Source organism: Lactuca virosa, chromosome 7 (assembly GCF_052849685.1).
Source record: "Lactuca virosa cultivar CGN04683 chromosome 7, Lactuca_virosa_CGN04683_v6, whole genome shotgun sequence".
Classification (NCBI taxonomy): Eukaryota; Viridiplantae; Streptophyta; class Magnoliopsida; order Asterales; family Asteraceae; genus Lactuca; species Lactuca virosa.
In genome coordinates this window covers 74,461,755-74,484,713 of record NC_136432.1, presented here as the reverse complement: position 1 = coordinate 74,484,713, position 22,959 = coordinate 74,461,755, and the positions used below count along the sequence as shown (strand labels likewise).

At 37.1% G+C, this 22,959-nt stretch overlaps 1 protein-coding gene across 1 annotated transcript; it reads right to left on the bottom strand.

The window, feature by feature from the left end:
* Positions 1-19,785: 19,785 nt before the first annotated feature.
* Positions 19,786-20,533, bottom strand: LOC145126779 (uncharacterized). The gene is made up of 2 exons (XM_079062079.1): positions 20,216-20,533; positions 19,786-20,145 (listed from the first exon to the last, which is right to left on the bottom strand). Exons 1-2 carry the CDS (start codon positions 20,531-20,533, stop codon positions 19,786-19,788), a joined length of 678 nt encoding a protein of 225 aa, XP_078918205.1.
* Positions 20,534-22,959: the final 2,426 nt, after the last annotated feature.

Below are 22,959 nucleotides of genomic sequence, written 5' to 3'. Positions count from 1 at the left end.
TAGTATCGAAGCCAGCTCCAACTTCATTTTTAACTTCTGAGTTTTTAACTCAGAAGTTACATAGTTTGGATCAAGCTATTCAGAAGGTTGTTGCTCCTATTTCGAAGTTTGCAAACATGTTACCCACTGGTGCCCCACCTGTTGTGACAGGGGTGCAAGGGGGAGAAAAGAAAACTCAAGAAGGTAAACCTTCGAAAATTACAAAAGGGGTTGATAAGCCAAAAAATATTGAGAAGATTGTTACTACTGCTGGTGAAGTAACGAAAGTTGTATCTACTCAAGTCACAATACCTATAGTTCCAAAGATGAATACAACAGAAGCCATCAAGACAACAACAAGACCCATTCTGAAGGGGATGGTGTTTGGTTCGACAACTGAAGGAGGGAGTTCAAGTTCGTCAAAGCCAAAGGTTTCAGAAGCTGATAGAGATAAAGGAAAAGTGATTGTGGTTGAAAAATCAAAGGAAGAGAAGAAGGCCGAAATTGAAGCTGAAATGGAGAAGCAAAGGCAAATATAGAGCATACTAAGACTTCGTGAAAGTGATCCACCTGGTATCGAAAAGGGAGATCCAAAGAAGTTGTACAGTTATGAGAATATTGAAGCAAGAGTTGCTTACAATCACATGTATGCGTTTGAGAAGAAGCCAAAGAAAAGCTACTCTATCACTAACACTGATATGAGTCAGCTTGATTTCCGAGTGAATGAAATAATGTTTATCATGGCTCAATACAAGATAGTTGAGAAGTTCGACAATGAGGATGATTATATCCATATGATACTTAGGTTTCATGCGGTTGTTGGAAAAGAACCAGAAAAGATATGGTCTTTGGTGAAGATCAAGAAAGTTTTCAGTGTAACAAAGGATGTAATGTTCGAGAATATGATACATAATTTTCGGTATCATGTTGTAAGAGCGAACAATCAAGTATGTGATTTCTCGGTTGCTGGTTTTCCTCTAATGAACTTGAATGACCCGATTCAAATTGCAATAATTTTGAAAGACATAGAGGCTTCACAAGTTCAAGGGACTGACAAAGATGTTTTGAGGCTTGGTCTTGCCCATATCAAAATCTTCATAGACAATTACTATGATTGTCTGGCATTGACTGATGTGGAGTTAGCATCAGCAATGGGAAAGGAAGTGAAAGTTGCTATGGAATTGTCGAAGACTCAAGTTGAACTGAAGAAATATACTGATGGGGAGATATGCTTAAAACCTTTTGGATTACTCTTTGCTAGAAAAGATAAGAATGGCAAAGCTAAGAGGTTTTTATTTCAGACTTCAGAGATAGAAAGATATACGACTTCGCAATATACGAACTTCATTGTTCGTATGAATAATTTCAAGAAGAACAATGATGGAGATAAAGTGGAGTTATGGAAGATAATGACGTGGTACTCAGAGATACGAAGGATGATGCACTTTGCTGCACAGATTCTCACGAATTGAGAAGTTCGACATGATTACAAAGGGGGATATTGTAGAGTCGAAATGTCTTGTAATATGTCGAAGTCTGTGTAATTGTTTGTTTCGTATGTTTCCTTATGTATTTGCTAAGGAATCTTGTTAACGAAGCTTAAATTCTAGCCTTAGTATTTTTTATACTTTCAGCCTCCTATAAATAGGAGCTAAACATAGAGTTGATAGCAGAGTTTTCCCATTTTTACTATTGTTTTGTACTCGTGTTCATTGGAAGTAATATGAGCTGAACCAAACCTTATTTACTTTTCGTGTTCATCTTTTACTCTGATTTTGATTCTAATACTCGATTAATCACTTCTACATGAATCAGTCAGAAGACCTTGATATAGGTCTTTATGAACTGGCATGTATGTATGATCTTACGACCTTCGGGAATTCTCGCTTTCATCTCAAAGTCAAAACCCACAAATCTTCTCTTGTCGTAAAAACCAAACACAACGACGGAGCTTGGAAAGAAAAATACCTTTTTGTGAGACGTGACTTTGTTCTTGGTGGGGATCTCCTGTCGGATGCTTGGGTTAAGAAGGGTACGATTCTATTATACTAATATAAGGATCCTGGAGTTCACTTCTTATTTTGTTTGCTTTTTTGCAGCTTTTAAATTCGAAGAGCTTGTTCCTGTCGCTCAGGATTCGGAAGAGAAGATTGAGAAGTTCTTGGCCTTGTCTGAAGCCGAGAGATCCTTTCGATTCGAACACGCCACTCTACAAGAAAGCTCCTCTGCTACTGATGTCATGTCGACCGATAAGGATCCCTGATTGTTTTTGCTTGTGATTAAGGATCTTAACATTTTTCTGTTATATTTAGGATCCAAGATCACCCGCTCCAGTGACCGCTTCACACTTGCTGATCTTGAAACAGCCATGTCTAGGGATCAGCTAACGGTGAAAAAGGAGAAGAGATCGTCTTCTCTTCCTCCCAATAGATCGGCCATTGACTTAACAGTGAAAACTCTGGGATCCCAAAAAAGGAAAATTGTTGAGTATGCAGGTCTATCATTGGAGAACCTTGGAGTTGAGGATATGCTACGGAGGTTGGTCTCTTTCTCCCAAGTTGTAAGTGTTGGTTTTATTCTTGTCCTATATTCTACTTTTCGCGGACCCACTATGTCTTTGTTTCAGGTCTCTAATCACGTTTCTGTTGATCTAAGGATTCGATCGGAGAGGGTTGAACAAGCCCTTCAAGGATAGATTAGGATGTGGAAAGTGACCAACGAGGATATATTGAGGAGAATGGAGCTTCTCAGCAAGGATAAGGCTGAAAAGGAGGAGGAGCACTTGCTCGAGATGGAGGAAGTGATCTCCGATGCGAAGGTCAACGTTTTAGTGGCTGTTTCAGAGGCCAAGATCCGTCTTGCGAAGGATCTGGAGAATGCAGTTTCCTGGGACGTGGACGGTTAGCACGAGGCACTGGCCAATTTGACTGGCAAGCCTGCTACCGCTAATCAGGATCCTGTACTGCAGCTAACCGAAGGAGGGGAGAAGAAAGACGCACCCGATGATGACCAGGCTAAGGTCTAGGCCTGTGTAGATTAGTTTAAATAATTTCTTGTTTATTTGGGATGTAGAACAACTAATCTTTTGGTGGGTTGGTGCGCAACGCCTTTTTTGAATACAATGGTTGTATTTTCAATTCATATTTTTCTTTTGATCATCCTGCATAATTGTTTATGATACTAGGATCCTGAAGAACTTAGTTCCTACAAACAATCCTAAAAAATCTCTTAGTAAATTATAAGTAACCCTTTTAAACTCAAAGACTTAAGTTTTTGTAACCAAATAATCTTTATTTAGGATGCTAAAAAGTTTAGGATCGTCAAACTTTACTCAAAGTTTTTCAAAAATAAGGATAAATGAAACCTGGTGATCTTAGGAAAATTTTGAAGCCCTGAACTTCTTGTCTTCGTATGACCTTGATGCTTGAATGGATCTTTACTTTATAATCTTGTTGGGAAGGATCCTCAGTCGTCAAATTTCAGGAAGGATCCTTAGCTTAAGATAACATGTAAATGTTATAAATCTTAGGAGTTTCCTGGGGAAGATACCGACTTAAGATTGATGAGTTTTGAGCATATCTACATTCCTATGTGATCATGCAACACTAATTGCTTTGGATCTAAGTTTTTCTCAATTGAAAATACAAATATGAACACCAAAGCAATAACCCTATAGACTAGCATACAGCTTCGATCTTCATGTATAAACTAGGGTTAGAAGATTACCTCACTTGTTATGTAGTAATAACAAGAACCACCTTGACTCTTGAAAGCTTAGTGCCCCAAGTGTTGCACCTATAATGGAGTCACAAACACCCAAAAAAACAAGGATGAGAAGGAGAGACAAGAAAATCGGCTACACTAGGGTTTCATAAGCCTTGGCCGAAATTCTTACGCCTAGGGGGTTCCTTATATAGTTGTGGGTTGCTAGGGTTTCTGGAGGAAACCCTAATTCCTGCTTAAGGATTAAGTAGCCCGTGGACTACTCCTTATGAGGCCTTGGACGAAGTCTATAGGGCCTCGCTATATGATTTCATCCACTCCTAATTAAGGAGTCCTTCAGCATAGTTTTGCAACTATCAATGATTTGCAAAACAGCCCCTCCATTATTAATCAGTTCCTTTAATCCCAGAATTAATATCAAATTAATTTCTGATTAATTACTAATTAATAATAGGATTTCCAAATAATATATTAATCTTATAATATATCAATAAAATTATTTTGAGTACCAAATTATTATTCATATAATAAATCCTACTTTCTCTCCACCTGTTATCCTGTCAAGTTGCATGAGTGAAGGCAACCCAAGAGGACCATGCTACATATCAAATCAAGTACATACCAATTATAGTTATGGGCTTAGACACCAAATCCAACAGTCTCGTACTTGGATAAGTCTAATAACTATTATTGCAAGTATGACTTCAGAATTTGACTAGCAATCGTAGCTTTCAAAATCCGTTGTCGAACTCTGATCTTATCAATGACGCATCCTTTAGATAAGGGATAAAATATTCCTCCGTTCTACAAGATATCATACAGACATGAGACATGGATTATAATCATTCTCTTTGTCCATGGTTTGTTACCCAATTTCCGATTTATGACGATTGACTACAGACTACAATTGAACACATCAACTTAGTCCAGGCTTGGCCAAGCGCTTCAGGTGTCATCACTAAATCATCGAGGGGCCCACATATATCAATTTTATCCCATTTAGGGTAAAAGGAACGGATAAACTTCGAATCATATGCTTGTACTATTTACTCATCAAATCACACACAACAATATGTTTTATAACATCAAGTTACTGATACGTTTACATATTATCAATGTGCAACCGACTTGTAAACAACAACTATATGTCTCCATTTCAAGAATATAAGATATTATCGTCTCACAATCAATCGTGATAAAATCCATGAAGTGATTCAAATGAGCGTGGATTTAATCCAATACTCAAATCCTATTTCAGGAGTACTCATGAACACTGCAGCAAACATTTGCTATGTCTAAGCACTTAGACAATCTACAGTCGGATTCATGACAGTCTTAATTCACTACTTACTTCCAAAGTATGATCGAATGTAGATATTTCAAATAATCCTATTATTCAGGAAGTAAAACATGTGAAGTGAAACACAAGAATAATCTAATCCAATATGGTCTCAAAACTTTTGAATATAAATAAAATGCTTATTATTTAATCACCATATTAACTAGACTTTATTCATTGTATAATGTTCCGACCAATCAACTAAATACTTGAATTAAAACAATAGTTATCCCATGCTCCAAGCATGCACACTATGTTTATATATGGTCCTTACTTTGTGAAATAGATCAATTGAACACATTTATAATGATGTTTATTTCACAATTCCAAATCCTTATCACAAGTGTAAGAATATCAAATTCTTGCCAGTACTAGAATCTGTTAGAGTCTAAACTTGCGTGCAATGATCCTTTTTGTAATGTCTAGGCACCAAAGTCATAGAGACTTAGCCAATGATATTACAAAACATTCCATTGGAGATTTGTTACAAAACAATTACATGGAAATGAAGTCTCACATTCAAAGTACATTCCTTTGAACATCCTTCTTGCATAAAAGTTTCTAACTTACACATAGATTCTTAATATCCAATTCCCATAATGGAAAGATTTCCATATTTCCATATGACTATCAATTCTGAACAAGGGTTACCTCTATTCAGAACATGTCAATATGTTCCTTCCTAAATTAATATTATACTTCCAACTATCCACAAGCAACCAATCTTTGGTAAACCTCAGATTGTCCTTGACAGTTGTTTAACAGCTTAAGTCATGCCAACTTTTATTCCTTTTTCCCTCTTAATTCCCTGGGCATTTGGAAAATGATAACCATTTAATATTTTAGCATATGCAATCGATCCTATACCCGAATCATATGTGATTCCATACATAATGTCTTACATAAAGACATGATACTTGACAAGTCTCTTGCTATAATATTTCCATATATATAATTTCCTATGTTGAATTACTTCAACACGATATTCATATACCTTCATGACTAAGTTCCATTAAAATTTCTATCTAAGCTTTTCGATTTGAAATGAAGTATAAATGTCATATCCCTTAAACCTTACTATAGCAAAACAATTTCCAAATTCTGCAACTTTGCAAATTCAAAACTTTGTTTCCTATAAATAGCATCGTTAACTTGCAACACTCAACATACCAATCATGCTCCCACTAGCATAATAATTATGTTCTTTCTAGCATAACAATTATGCTCCAGCTAGCTTTGACATGTACTCAGAAATCAGCTAAACTTCTAGAAATCAATGCCTATTAACTTTTTTACCAAAGTTCAAATTTCTGATATGTGGTGCTTCGATAAGTCTTTATCTAGACTTCTCAAGCTCATACACCTTTCATTAGATAGCTCATATGTCTGTCTAAACCCTTTCAGAACTTATAGCAATAAGTCCCGAATGTTGAAACTATTTGCCATTTCTCACAATTCGAACAATGAAGAGGGATGCCGTAATCATACTCGAATTTGAGAACACAATTGTCACAACTGCTAACTCTAATCTTTTAAAATCTACTAGTGAAAGTGTTTCCTCTCAATCATTTTCATGAAGTAGAGAAAAACCTTTTTCCGCTTAGATTTTATGGTGTATGTGTTCCTGTCCATGTGAATTTTTCATTTCCAACCACTATCATAAACACAAGGTTTATGAAAAATTCAAACTCATATGGACTGAACTTGCTTAATCTTAATTTCTTGCCATCCGGCAGCACAAGGGCCTACCAGTGCTTCTAAGTTATTGAGCAGCTCACCGACACTGATCAATGTACTTTCACTGATCAATGTGATTCGCCTTATGCAGTAAAATGAGAACTCATAGAACTCACATGCATAGTCAACTTAACTGGAATGGGCACATAAACAAGAATATGTCAGCACGATAGGTTATCAACCTCAGGTCGTGTGCTAGTGATAACTAAAAGGTTTATTCTCGATTATCTCCTGAAACTTTTCAAGATCAACAAGACTCCCACTGACCTCTTGACACATAAGATTCTTTGTTAAGGAACATTCCTCGACAAATAAATATTCAATAGTTAGTGTGGGTTCTTATCAAGAAACACGCCATCTAATGGGTCTTAGTTGGTCTTTGTTTAAACCAAAGCATCACAACTACCAATTTCAAATGTGCAAGAGTAAGAAAACATTTCTACTCCACATTTCATTAGGTGTTGTAAACCTACTTAGAACATGTTACTCAAGGTACAACTTGGAGTAACTAGAGTATAACTCTAAAAGTTGTTTTTGGAACGAAGTATGACTCATCTTCTTGATTTAACCATTTCAACAATACCCGATTCCTCTTCTTAGTCATATATATGCACTAAGGTGTCCTTAGAGGATCAATTGTGACATGGTTCCATAATCATTAGGATGATCATAAAACACGATACTAAAGTACTCTCCTTTCCTTTCAGATTAGAGAAACTTTTATCTTTCTGCCCAATAGATTTTTCTTATTCATTGTGCTATACTTTGAAACTTTTCAAGGTATCAGAATTACACTTAATCTTGTAAGCATAACCATATTTACTGAACCATTAATAAGTCATGACGAATAGACTTATCGTCCTTTGTGGTGGATATGACCAATGCACATCAATGTGTACTAGATCCTTTAGTCTTTGACTTGACTCACATACATATGTGAACAAGGAATCAGTCCTAATTTCCCAAGGATCAAGATTTTCATACATCACACAATTCAAATTGCATGATTCCAAGTTTCTGTCCAATTGAAACTTGGGTGATGAGAATCCTTCCTCACTTGGCAAATTACAACACTACCACAAACGATATAACCAAGAATCAAATCCATTTTCAACATTGCTAATAATAGAAATATATAAACACCAATTTTCCATAAATTTCATTGCAAGGAAACATAAAATAAGTTAAAATCAAAATTTATTTTATTGATAAAATGCGGAAAACGTGTCCTTACAATACAAATAAAAATGAAAACTATGTTTCTAAATATTCCTAAGCAATCTATCATAACTCCTAAGCAGCAGCTCAGAAATCTGATCATCGAACCATGCGACCGAAATCCATCTCTTCACGATCAGACTAAGGTTGTGTTTGATAAGTGTCTGACCGAGTCGAGTCAGACAATTTTGGCTGACTCGGTCAGCTGAAGGCGTTTAATAATTCAATTTTGGGTGTCTTTCTCAGAAAGAAACGTCTGAGTGGGTTAGAAGATAAAAACTTGCTGAGTGAGAAAGGCATATGCGGTTTCCAAAATTACCCTTGACCTAACGTTCCCATTCTTTCTTCTCTTCCAGCAGCGCCTCCATTCTTTCTTCTTCTTTCAGCACCTCCCTCGTTCTTTCTTTCTTCTTCTTTCAGTGTCGGCAAAAACCTCTTCCTCTCCCACCGATTGAATCGTCCTTCATCTTCTCTCATCAGGTAAGCTTCTACCTTTTTCCTCCTTCCAATCACTTCCTTTGTTCGTTCTTCTTATTTGCTTAAACAATTGTTGTTCTGTTGTTGTTATGTTGTTGTTATGTTGTTATAATCTTGTTTTATAACCGAATATTGTTGTTCTGTTTCTGTTATGTTGTTGTTTGTTGTGATGTTGTTGTTGATGTTGCTGTTTGATGTGATGTTGTTGTTTGCTGTTTTGTGGTTGTTTAAAGTTCCAATTATTATTGTTATGTTCCAATTCAATTCCGATTTTTGATGTTATGTTCTTGCTTGCTGTTTAATTTTTAACATTTCTGTTTTGTTTCTGAGATGTAGAAGATGAAGAACCTGCAAATTGATGAAGAAAATCTGGATGTGGGTATACTTAATTGAAACCGATTAGATGATTTGAGAGGTGAATTGAATTGGGGTTTGGATGAAATGAGAAGTTGGAGTCTGAAATTGCTGGGAGTCAAGAAATGTGAAGCCATTACTGAAAGTTAAACTCTTAACAAAGAAGATACAATTTTTTTCTGGGCCTTTAATGAAATGTGAATATTAGTTTGAGGATGTGGACATGAATTTGACAATTGGCATAATTTTAATATTACAATTCATCACAGTTCATATTTCATGTGAATTTTAGATTTTGTGTTTAAATACAGTTTATATATTCCAATGATTATTAGTTCACTTACCTTGGTAATTTTTAATGTTTTTGCATCATAAGTTGTAGTAGAAAGCTTATTTTTGTCAAAGTTTAATCCTCTGTGTAAAGCAATTTCATCCATCATTGTATACAACATCAGGGGTAAAATGGTTATTTTTCATCGGTCAACACATTCAGTCAGAGGTACAATCAAACAACATGGTTTCTTACTCGGTCAGAACTTATTACTTAGACAGACCTTTCCCAGTTAGTACTTTCTCAATCAGCAACTATCAAACGGGACCTAAGCCTACTCTTCTTTTAAGCTTCCTTCTTTCTCTTCGATCCTATAAAACATCAAAATGTGATTAACACATCATGTAATAAGAATCTATAAATAGGAACTTAAAATAGAGTTAGATAGTGGATGTACCTGAACTAGAGTCATACAATTTGACTTTACCATCTCTTAGATCTCTCACGTAGTCAGGGCAGCTTCACTTCCAATGCCCTTTCATTTGGCAGTAGAAACAAATGGACTCTTTAGGAGTGACACGTGGAACTATCTCAAAGTCGTCCTTTCTCTTATGGTCAAACTTTTTGACCTTGGCTAATTTCTCTCCCTTAGGAGAAGAAATCATTTCTGGACTATTAATGTCGTCATTACCTATGTCCATGGAAATTTGGGAATGTTGGGTCGAATAGTGTTGCGTCTTGGGCTTAGTCCTTAGCCCAGTTTTGTTTTCCGGTTTGGGCCTATCCAGCCATGTTTTATTTATTAGGGTTTAGTATTTAAGGTGCATGCATGCATCATTTATGGTTAGCACTTTTATTATTATTCAAAGTATTGTACTAAAAACCCTAGCTCGCCTCTACAGTGGAAGTTCTTCATCGAGCTCTGCTGAGGCGTGACTACATTTGAATCATTAAGCATTATTTGATTCTATATTGTGTTTACTGTGTTTGTTTGATATTTTACAGTTTAACCTGTTGAAGATCTAATCGATCTAAGAGTTATTCATCTCTTCAATTGGTATCAGAGCAGGAGACTGTGTAATTAATACACATCTATTCTGTTGAAGGAGATCTTAGGGTTTTCCGCTTAGATTGATATCACTAGAGCCGTCATTTGCTATTGACGTTGTTCTTTGAATATTCAGTCTTACCCTAACGATATTTACAAGTCTGATCTTAAGCAGGTTTAAACAAACGTCGACATTTTCATGGAAGATTCTCAGTCAAACCCAATCAATATCTCCAACAGCATAGGATCGACGACAAGGATTCCTATATTATACACTCAGGATTATGAGGTATGGGCGCATCACTTCGAAGACTACGTGATTGGCTCTGAAGACAATGGATACTTGATCTGGGAGGCGATCACTGTAGGTCCATTCGCTCACTCAAGCTGTTCCAGAATCGTTAAAACTCAGAAGGAGTACAATCAACTCATCAGTGACGTGAAAGATATACCCCAAGATGAGAAGGAAAAGTTTCAATGCAACATCAAAGCCTTAAGGATGATTAGGTTTGCTGTACAATCGGACATATTTCGGTTGGTAAGCTCATGCACAACAGCAAAAGAAATTTGGAACAGGCTGAAGGAGTTGTACTCTACGGATGAAGATCTTGAGCATTCAACCCAAACATTGTTGCTCTCAGAATTTGGTGACTTCAAGCGGAAGCCTGAAGAGAAGCTCGTTCAAGCCTTCGATCGCTTCAATCATCTCTTAAGTAAGATGATAAAGCATGGGATTGAAAGGAAGTTCATTGAACAGAAGGTAACATTCATGAATGGCCTTAGATCAAAATGGATGGCTGTGGTGTCTACAGTGAAGGCACATGAACAATTCAAAAGTTATTCTCTTGCAAAACTGGTGGGAATATTAAAGTCGCATGAGAGTGCCTTGACTAAAGAAACGAATGTTGTTTCTAGCATTGGATCTTTGGCCCTAATCTCCAAAGTGAAGAATGCTACTGAGGAAGTAGAAGATTTAGATCTCTCTGAATATGATCTATCAAGTGAAGATTATGCCTTGATGGTGTCAAATCCTAAGAAGTTCATCAAGAGAAGGTTCTCAACAAACAAGAACCGAAACTGGCAAGGCAGCTACAGTGCCGAGAAAGCAAAGGAGGAACCGAAAAGTGTTTCTCAGACCGAAGAACCAAAGAAGGAAACGAAACTTGGAGGTGATTCAGGCTTTAACTGTCACTACTGTGGAGGTAAAAATCACTTAGCCAAAGACTGCATGTTGAGAAAGATGTCTGAGAAGAACGAAGATGAGGATGAGGAAGCGAACCTCACACGACGTTTGGAGGAAATTAGGAAGAAGAAAGATGGATCTAACAGTACTATGAATGCTCTTATTGTGCAGGGAAACATTATTGACGATGAGTTCGGCGGTGTTGAAGTTTGGTCAACCGATTCAGAGGATGAAGAAGTAAGGAAGCCTACTCATGGCAGAGCTCTGTTGGTGAAAGAGGAGGACGTCGCTGGAAAGTGTCTAATGGTGACTTCTGGAGTGTCACAAGTGGAAAGCTATACTGCTGTTGAGGGATTGAATGAAGCAAAGGAGCGTGAAGACAGGTGTTTTGCAGCGAAACCTGTCAGTGAGCAGATCAGCGAATGTGACGAGTTGATCAAGAAGGTACAATCTATTCTTGTTTCATTGCAAATTCCAATCACTAACTATGAAAAAGAACTAAATGGATTAAAATATAAATTCTCTAGTATAAGTAGTAGTTTGTCTCAAACTCGCGTCACAAACTCTAACCTAACTGATCAAATCAGTAGGGTATCATCGAAGAGTGAGGAGAGGCGTATGTGGATTGAGCAGAAGGAGAAGGAGTTGATTAGGTCTAGGGATGAAACAATTTATTTGCAAAGAGATAATTTAAAGCTTTTGAACAACGAAATGTTTTTTGTTTAATTGCTAAGCGGTTATATACCAATATTACTCAATTGCATCTTGATTGTGAAATAGGAAAGAAGATACATCGTATGATTTTGCCCTTCCTTTAGTTAAAGGAGGACGAAATCGATGCCGATGCATATAACTGTGAAAGCGTTGTTTCTTCTTATGATGTATCTCCCGCCTACAAAATTGGTCTTGACAAAGTAGAGTCCTTCATATAGTCAAAAGACCATAAGGACATGCTCAAAAACTTGTTAGATGAAAATGACAAATTGAAAATCAAAACCGAAACAATACAAAAATTTGACTCTTTGAATGCCAAGTTGAGTTCAGAAAAGAAAATTGATTTTGAAAACTCTTCTGAATTCAATGAGGATGATGATATGAGTGTTATTTCTGTAGAGGATGAGGTTGATTGTTCTGAATTTGTCAAGAGCGAACCCGAAAGTAATAAAAATCTTATCTCTGAAAACTCTGTTGAATTCGCTCGTCTATCCAAAGATAAGACCAAAGTTCTTAAAGAGAAAGTTGTTGTATATCAAAAGGTTCAAACAACTCCAAATCAGGTTTACAAAGTTCATGGAGTTACTCAACAGCAGACAGCCGAACTGACAGCATTAGTGGCAGAAGATAATGCTGATGGATGTGATGAGTTTTTCTGGTCAGCACCAATTGATAATGCCGATGAAACGATAGGTCTGCCTCCGAAAACATCATGGAGAGTAAAAGGAAGGTATGTACCAGAACCGCTCAATGATCCAACACGCTTTGATGTGCCCAGTACAAGTGGTACCAAAACTCCTTCAGGCGAATCAATCAAGGGGTCGAGTGAATCATCTTCACCGAAGAGTGAGCATCATACTCAAAAACCAGAGAAAAAGGCCAACATCCACAATAATCCGAAAATGGTGTTAAACCAAAAACATCAACGAAATTTATGGTACAAGAAGAATCTCACTGAAAGAAAACAGTTCTGGCGATCTCAAAACCCCGATTATGTTCGCTATGAAAAGCCTTCGAAGTCAAAGGAGGTAGGAAAAGCAAACTCCAGCGTTGGCACTCAACATGGCCAAATAAACCGAAAACAGAGTTCCGGTCCTCATAACTAAATCAACCGAAAACAGAGTTTCGGTCTACAAAGTCAGAGTAACCAAACAAACAGTTTCGGTCTTCAAGATAAGAAAAACCAAAAGAGCGGTTTCAGTTCTAAATCAACCTGTGAGAGGAACAAAAGGGAAAGCAGGTTCGGCTCTCAACCATGTAAGAACATTAACCGAAGCCATAACTCCAATCCCAAATCTCATCTCTCTCATTCCAACTATGAATAAAAGAATGATAGAAAGGGAAAAGGGAAGCTCTATTCAGAAGACGCCGAGAAGACGTCAATTAGACTTGACGTTGAGAAACGAAAGTCTCCTAACGTTAAATTCTCGAACTCAAAAACACCACCTAAAGTGCTTAAAATAGATAAAATCAGAGTTTTTACCTTAAAAAGAAAAGATGAAACAACTTTAACAAAAAGAACCTTTTTAGTCGATGTTTCTCTTGCAATTCCCTGTTCTGTAAAAGGCTCACGAGGACCCAAGAAACTTTGGGTTCCTAAATCTGCTTAATTCTTGCAGGTTATTCGTGACGAGCTATTTGACGATGAATGGTACATAGACAGTGGCTGCTCGCGTCACATGACAGGACAAAGGGAAGAACTGAGGGAGTTTCGGTCCCTTACAAATGGTGGAAGCGTCAAGTACAGTAACAACTGTTTTGGCACGATCAAAGGTTATGTAATGATTACAAATGGCGAGTTTTCGATACGAAAGGTGGCGTATGTTGAAGATTTGCAACACAACCTTATCAGTGTTTCTCAATTGGTAGTTGGTACCGGGCTAAAAGTTTCATTCGATGATGAGGGCTCAGAGAATATCGAAAAGAAGTCAAAAAATATTCTGCTGAAATCGAAGCGAAAAGGAGAAATGTACCCCCTGAATCTCAATCCTATACGAGGGAAACAAGCAATCTGCTTGCTAACAAAGGCTCAATCAAACGAAAGCTGGCTTTGGCACCGAAGACTCTCCCATCTGAATTTTAAAGACATTAACAAACTGGTACTTGGAGATCATGTTCGAGGTCTTCCTGTTCTGAAGTTCGATAAAGAACACTTGTGTGTTGCATGCGAAATGGGAAGGCAAAGTCGATAGAGTCATCCTTCTCGAGTCAACACAAAAATTATTGAACCACTTGAATTACTTCACATTGATTTATGTGGTCCTTCTTCAATTCAAAGTATTGGTGGTAACAAGTATATACTTGTCATAGTAGATGACTTCTCTTGGTTCACTTGGGTGTTCTTTTTGAAGCAGAAATCAGAGGCCACTCCTAAACTTAAACTCTTTATCAAGCAGGTTGAAGTTTAGCTGCGAAAGGTAGTTCGTAACATAAGAAGTGACAACGGGTTGGAGTTCAAGAACAAAGACTTTGAAGAATTTCTTGCAGAGAAATGAACAACTCACAATTTCTCGGCTTTGTACACTCCACAACAGAATGGTGTTGTCGAAAGGCGAAACCGATCTTTGTGTGAAGCAGCCCGAACCATGCTGAGCTTCGCTTCACTACCTCTGTATTTCTGGGCTGATGCCATTGCTGCTGCATGTTTTACATAGAACAGATCTTATCTCAACAAACGTTTCTCTATCACTCTCTACGATATCATGAACAACCGAAAGCCTAATGTGAAGTTCTTTCACGTGTTCGGTTCAAGATGCTTCAACTTCAATTCAAAGGAGCACAAAAACAAGTTTGATGTGAAAGCAGACGAAGGAATCTTTCTGGGTTATTCCTTAACCTCCAAAGCATATAGGGTCCTCAACAAGCGTTCAAAGAAAATAGAGGAGACCTATTATGTAACCTTCGATGATAACTACGTCAAGAAACTAAAGCCAACCGAAGGTTCTGTGGAGGAAATTTTTCCAATCTCTGGCAAAGTGACGATACCCATTTCAAACCTGTTTGAACAGTACCTTCTGCTGTTTGATGAGCCAGAAAAGGCTATTCATTCTGAATCTGGAGCTGCAGACAATAAGGTAGATGATTTGAAGAAGATAATTGATGATGCGGCGCAGAAAATGGCAGAAGAACAATCAGTACCACTCGAACAGCCAAAAACAAGCGAACCTCCAAAAGACTGTTCTCATACTCAGGGGGAGGGTTCGTCTTCTCAACAGAATCAAGATTCACAATTCCAGGGGGAGAGCTCTTCATCATTCATTCCAACTGAAAGTCAATTCCAAGGGGAGAATTCTGAACCTGAAACTGAAGAATTATCATCATTCGAGGGGGAGAATGCGAATTTAAATGATGATGATACTCAGTCTGAACTTGAAGAAGAAGTAAATGCTGAATTGGACCCCACATATGATCCTAATTACCCTCCACTCATCAAATGGACCAAAGATCGTCCACAAGCACAAATTATTGGTGATTCGGCTGAAAAAGTTCTTACACGATCACAACTGAAAGCGAAACAAACTGCACTTTTCTCTAAAGTTGAATTTTGCATGTTTAATTCATTTGTCTCCAAAGTCGAACCCAAGATGGTCACGACTGCACTCGATCATTCCGATTGGGTACAGGCTATGCAGGACGAACTCAATGAGTTTGAAAGAAATAAAGTGTGGAGATTGATTCCAACTCCAAAGGATGCTTATGTGGTTGGGTTAAAGTGGGTTTTCTGGAACAAGATGGATAAGGAAGGGAATGTAATACGCAACAAGACGAGACTGGTTGTGAAAGGTTATTGTCAAGAAGAAGGCATAGACTATGAAGAGACCTTCGCTCCAGTAGCAAGACTGGAATCAGTTCGTATTTTTCTCCCCTACGCTGCACACAAGAACTTTGAAGTATTACAAATGGACGTAAAGTGTGCCTTCCTAAACGGAGAACTGGAAGAGATGGTATATGTTGAGCAGCCACCAGGTTTCGTGAACAAAAAGTATCCAGATCACTGCTACATTCTGGATAAAGCAGTTTATGGTCTCAAGCAAGCACCGAGAGCATGGTATGAAACTCTGACTAGATTCCTGAAAATGTCTAAATTTAAGCAAGGTTCGGTTGACCCAACCTTCTTTCGTAAGAAAGAGGGTAACCACCTTATGATCGCTCAGATTTACGTTGATGATATCATCTTCGGTTCCACAAATCCTAGCTTAACAGCTGAATTTAGGAAGTTGATGGAGACTAAATTTGAAATGAGCTCAATGGGTCCTATTAACTTTTTCCTTGGCTTGAATATAAGACAGGGACCCGAAGGCATTTTCATTAATCAAGAGGCTTACAGGAAGACCTTGCTCGCAAAGTTTGGAATGATGGGTGATTCGAAAGTAAAGGTTCCTATGGCGTTTGGCACAAAATTAACTCCTTCTCTGGACAAACTGGCTGCTGACATGACTCTTTATCGTCAGATGATAGGGTCTCTTATGTATCTAACTGCAAGTCGACCAGACATAATGTTTTCTATGTGTTATTGTGCCAGGTTTCAAGCAAATCCAAACGAACCTCACCTGACTGTTGTGAAGAACATCTTTCGATACCTGAAGCGAACCACTTCTCTCGGTTTGTGGTACCCAGCCAAATCAGGATTCTTTGTCCAAGCATTCTCCGATGCTGATCTTAGGGGATGTGGACTGGACCGAAAGAGTACCACTGGAGGATGCCAATTTCTAGATGGAAAACTTGTTAGCTGGCAATCTAAGAAGCAAACCTGTGTATCTCTTTCCACGGCCGAAGCAGAATATATAGCCGCAGCATCATGCACATCTCAGGTTATTTGGATACAAAGTCAACTTCGAGACTACGACCTGAACATGAAAAAAATCCCACTATATTGTGACTCAGAGAGTGCAATTAGGATTTGTCATAACCCAGTGCAATACTCAAAGACGAAACACATAGCACTGCGGTATCACTTCATCAAAGATCATGTGGAAGATGGTAACGTAGAAATTCATTTCGTAAGGACCACTGATCCGTTGGCTGACATCTTCACTAAAGCCTTGCCTGAAGCAAGTTTTAATAAAATCCTTCAAGTCTTGGGAATGATGGAAGCTGAATCTGTATCTGTACCGAAATCTATTTTGTCTCAATAAACGTTGGAAGCGAAATAGAGCGAACGCTCGGTCCATTTCGGGTTCGGTTCTTCTGCGAACCGAAATGCACCGAACGCTCTGTCTATTTCGGGTTCGGTTTCACCGGGCTTTGTTCGCCTCCTATCTCTCACTGATGATTTCGGTTGTATAGTATGCATATTCTTTTCTCGCAAATTATTTTATGTTTTTCCTTTAGTTTTCATAAAATTTTGAATATATTTTTCTCTTTCTGTTTTAATTCTTTTTCAGAAAGTCATATAAAATCCAAAAATATTTTTCTTTTCTTTTCTATTTACTTTGTGTATACAGATCATTCTCAATGATGGAACTGGGGCAGGTATAATTCTTTTTCTATGTACTAGCTGGATGTCCCTAGAAGCATGCTGCTGCAGGTTGTCCCAAGCCTCAAACGATTTTGAGTGAAGCCTTAGTGACTTGATATATACCAATCTTGTCTTCCCAATCAGGCTGTTACATTCACTCTAATCATGAGCTACCTTACTCTACTCAAATTGAGTTAAGAGTTTTTCTGCTTAGGGGTCGTTTGATAGTTGCTGATTGGGTTAGAGCTGACTGAGTTAGAAGCTGACTGGGTTAGAAATGCTGACTGAGTCCACATCTGACTGAATTTATGCTGTTTGATTATTTATCTGACTGATTGTGCTGAATGATAAAAATGACCATATTATCCTTATGTTGTCCTTTTGTGTTGGATAAAATAATTATAAAAATAAAAATTATCACATAAAATCCAAATTAAACATACATCATTTAAAATCCAAATACAAAGTGTAATACAAAACTCAAATACACATTGTCATACATAATAAAAAAGTATATCATTTAACGTGAACCATTTGAAAGTAACTGATTAGCAATCTGGTCACGTAAAGTAGTCATATACTCAACGGCTTCTGAACCCCATTCTATGACTTGTATGTGTTGGCCTTCACTTCCTCCACCTCCCACATTAGGAGTAACCATGGTGTTTTGTTCAAAGTCCGTAAATAGGTCATCTTGAATATCATATTTCTTTATAAAATTATGGACCGCAACACAGGCAATTACTATGTCTCTTTGCACTGGAAAAGGATAAGGAGCCATACGTTTTAAAATTGGAAATCTCGCCTTCAATACACCATAAGCACGTTCAATGATATTTCTAAGTTGTGCATGAGCATGATTGAACCTTTCTTCCTTAGTTAAAGCTCTGTTTCTTCGAAAATCGGCTAACCAATACCTTGTATTGCGGTAAGGAGCCATAAATCCACGGGTGTTGGTGTATGCGGCATCACAAAGGTAATATTTATCTGTAGATAGTGACAAATTAATCATATAAATAATATAGATAATAAAACTTATAGAAAAATGACAAACCTGGTGGAGGGAATGGAAATCCAGAAGTCGGATTAAATGCAACTTCTTTCAAAACTTTAGAATCGTGTGCTATGCCCTCCCATCCAGCCCATACAAAGGTAAATATCATATCAAAATCAGAAATTCCTATTACATTTTGATAACATTCACCTTTTCCTCTTCCCCTATAGCGAGTTTGTTCATCAACGGGCACAAATGCATGTACAAGTATGACATCTAGTGCACCTAATGCTCCAGGAAATATGTTTTTTAGCCGTCTATGTCGTTCCGAGGTATTTCTTGTTGTATTAGAAGATGTTGGTACAATAATTTCTCTTGCAAAACACATCATTGCTTTTAGAACTTCATGAAAACATTGATGAATCGTTTGTATGGAGTGCTGAAACCTTTCTTTAACAGCTCGAAAACATTCATTATGTCCTATAACATGTAAAAATATAGCCATCTTCTCTTCAACGCTTATTGTCCTACTACGTTGCAACCAATTTCTTTGAGTAAAATGATTGCATAATAATACAAATGCATCTTGTGAAAGACGCATCGTATCAAAACATTGTATAGGACATCCGTGTATCAAATCTTGTGTATATGCATGCCCGGTTTCTTCCGATTCGTTAGCTTTTATTCTTCCGATTCTTTTTTTTTCTTTTTCGAACCAACATCAACCAATAGCATGAGAGTATAAGGAAACCTAAAAACTCACCTTCCTTATCCATATGTAACCTGTTAAATGTTAAATACAAATCACATAAATTTTATAACATAAACCATGACATTAATCAATAACATTAAAATGGATGACATATAACTCCATAACGTAAAAATTCATCACATAAAAATCCATAACATAAAAGTCAATACCAAATAACAATCCTAAACATAACACATAAACAACCTAAACGTAAAAATCCTAAGCATAACACGAAACAACCCTACACATAAAAATCCATAACATGTACCATAATATAAATCCATAAAGCATAAAGCAAAAAACATCCTAAAGTCATACTAAAGTCAACCAAGTAATCCATAATTCTTTCCCGCACTTTTCACCCACAACTCACAAGTCGAAGACTCGAGGCGTAACCAAATTTTCTTGTTACCAGCATTTTCAGCGAACAACATAAGAGCGGTGATGTATTTCGGATCAGAATTTCCCCACTCCAAGCCTTTCAATTTTTCAATACATTCATCCATCTCCTTGTCAAGATTATTAGTTTGCGCGAACGCCTAAGTTGCTTTCATAATTTCCTTGCCAACCTCTCTTATGTCATCATCCAGTGTTTCCGTGGGTGCATTTCTTTTTCCTCTTTTATTTTTAGACCGGGCAGACGAATCTCCACTTGCATGTGATGCACTTGTAGGTGGGGGTACTGTTGAAGTTGAGGCTGGGATATCCATTTGAGGTGGAGTATCTACCATCTCCATATCCTCATAATCTTGTGTAGTAAAGGCTTCTGCAGGATGAGGGAGTGTCGAAGATGGTCCCCAACTAGCAGCACCGGTCGAGGTCGCACCGTCAAACAACTGGGTGCATAGATCAGGGTAAAGGAGGGGTGCATTTTTTAATTTCTCAACCATCTTGTTCAACTGTTTGAAAAAATAATTTTATTATTAAACTTTTTAATAAATAATAATGTGTTTTAAATTAAAAGATTACCTTCGCCTCCGCTTTCCACTCTTCATCCGTCATTTGAAACGTGTTTGTGACAGGATTATAGAGATTCCCAGTTTTGTTTTTTAATTTCAACCAAATTGCATACTTGTTTTTCAAGTAGTCATAACGATATTTCATTTGTTTTTTCTCAACAACAAAGTCGTGTTCTTTTTTTAGTTTTTCAGCTATTGTATTCCATGAGGTACTTTTAAGACCACTACCCTCCCGATCGTTACTTGTTAGTTCTTCGATACATGCATCAAGAAAAGTTTTGTTCACAAAATCTGAAGACCAACTAGCTCTAATTCTCTTTTCTGCCATGTCTAAGGAATAAATAAATGTTTAGCTTGTTATGCAAGTATATACACATATTTCCACACAAAAATACAAATACATATACATATACAAAAAGATGTAACACAAATAAATACACCAATATACACATAAATTTGCACACATATACACAAGTACATGTATACATATACACATAAACATATTGCATTAAATTCACACTACTTTTCTACTACTTGCATGTTTCCAACATTCATTTTTTGCATATTATTTTCAAAACTTTTACTTTTTCATTTACCTTTTTCATATATAACCTTGACAGCTATAAAGAAATACAATACAACAAAGATATGTAGTTACACAACCACTAGAATTATATATAATTTTCAACAGCTTGCTTATCATTACACCATCATAATTTCATCATAATTTCAAATTCACCACATCATAATTTCGGATTCACCAATTTTGTTTTTGGAAGATATATAATAATTAATCAATAATTTTTTTCACTTCTTGTTTTCAAGAATCAAGAAATAACATGCATGCTCCCATGGAAATTTTAAGAATCAAGAACATGAAAATTGAATTTTAAAGGAACAAAATTATCAAGTTCTGTTGCTGTTGTTTATGATGCAGAAAAAATTATCACTTCTGGACAATTTTGCCCCTGAATATGAATGCAAAAAAAAATTAGAACAACAGAAGGAAAACAAACCTATTCCTGCGATCGTTGTTGATGGATTTTCTTGCTGTTGATCGCTATTTCTATTTATCGCTTCCTTGATTTATGTTGCGGATATTCACCAATTCTCTTCATGCGATCGATGTTCTTGTTGTTGGCCGATGTTGTTGTCGTTGGAAGTTAAACGTGGGAGGGATGATAGCAAATCTGATCGCAGTAGAATGTAGGGCAAGCGATATGTTTTTTTTGATTTTTTTCTCGGTCCGTCAAGTAGAAAACAAGGACCGAGTCCTCTCTTTTTTTGGACCGGATCCTAATGTTGGACCGAGTCCTTCCACCTATAATCAAAATCAAACGTGCCAATTGGTTTTTTATGGACCCAGTCCCTCTTTGGACCCAGTTAGATACCATATCAAACGACCCCTTAGTCCAGCTTTTGTAGCAGAGGTACATTCACTTCTTTATCCTCCTCCTATATATTCTCCATCACACTTCATCTCATATCTGTAACCCTTGAGACTCTCAGCTTTACCACTGAGGTTTACGGTTACACAACTTCTGTGTTGATGATCTTGGTTTCGTCCCCCTACGAGCCGAGTGAAACCCAAAATTCAAAACCTTTAAAGCATTGACGGTGAACAATTAAATGTTCTAGTTTTCACCCATGGAATTAACGACAATACTTTTTGTGCATGTTTACAAAAATCTCCTTTTATTTTTGAGATATCCTTATGTAATGTTTTTCACCAAGACTTTTCTTCCCAAAGGATCCAGATTTTAATCTTTTTTTTAGATTTCTACTTAATATTTTCACCAAGTCACTGAATATGATCTAAACCTATTTGTTTAACAGGCCACATCGGTCTCACAAGTACTTTGGTCTATTTCAGTCTTATATCAAGTATTGAAATCAAGAATTGAAGCGAAAGCCACACTTAATAGCCTTATATATAAAAGATGCCTTTCAATGCTTCTTAACAAGTACTTGATCGTAATTCAACGGGAATCCAAACAAGCACTTTGAAGTCTCTCTTGACTTTGAAGGAAGAGATTCGTGCCCGAGATCCACTGTTTTGTGTCGTAAAAGACATCACTCGTTCCCACAAATAGTTTGATTTATTTCTTTATCTTTCACACTCTTGCACGAAAATCTTGTATTTTCAAAATTCTTGTTTGGTCATTCATAAGCTATTTATTTCTATGTAGCTTCGGTTCTTCACGATGTATTCGAGTTATTTTCAAAACAATGAGATGTGTCACTGTAAACGCCTTTGGTTATTATGAAATTAAAGATTAAATTGGCAGTTTCAGCGGTGACTCGGCAGGAAGTTTAAATGCTTGACAATTTGAATTGTGGATAAGTTTGGAAGGCGCCAGAATTTGAAGCGTTCGTCATCATGCGTCATCACTACTTTATCGGGGTTGCAAGTTGTCAAATCACGCCTTTTTAGGCATCGTTTCCAAGATTTAAGGAATCATTGCTTGCGATTTTTCTCTCTCTACAAAATCGTATATAAGGGTTTGCTTTTTGTGGGATTATTCTTTACCACTCTTCAAATCTCTTAAGCAAAAGAAGGCGACTCAATTTTCACTGTTCATCTTCTTCCTCGACAAGCTTCATCAATGGCAGAATCTTCCTCTGCTCAAGAAACTACTATACGCTCCACTCTTCTTGCAATCAAGCCCAATCAGAACTTGCTGATCGATCTCACACCGTTTCTCTACGATACGTACATGTATCAAGTGGTGGAATGGCTGAAATATTCCCCAC

Bases quoted from the DNA above. Each gene is read 5' to 3' on its own strand.
- LOC145126779 (XM_079062079.1), bottom strand. From the start codon at position 20,533: ATGGCAGAAAAGAGAATTAGAGCTAGTTGGTCTTCAGATTTTGTGAAC. The intron at 20,146-20,215 runs GTAATCTTTTAA...TTTTTCAAACAG, and splicing joins AGTGGAAAGCGGAGGCGAAG to TTGAACAAGATGGTTGAGAA.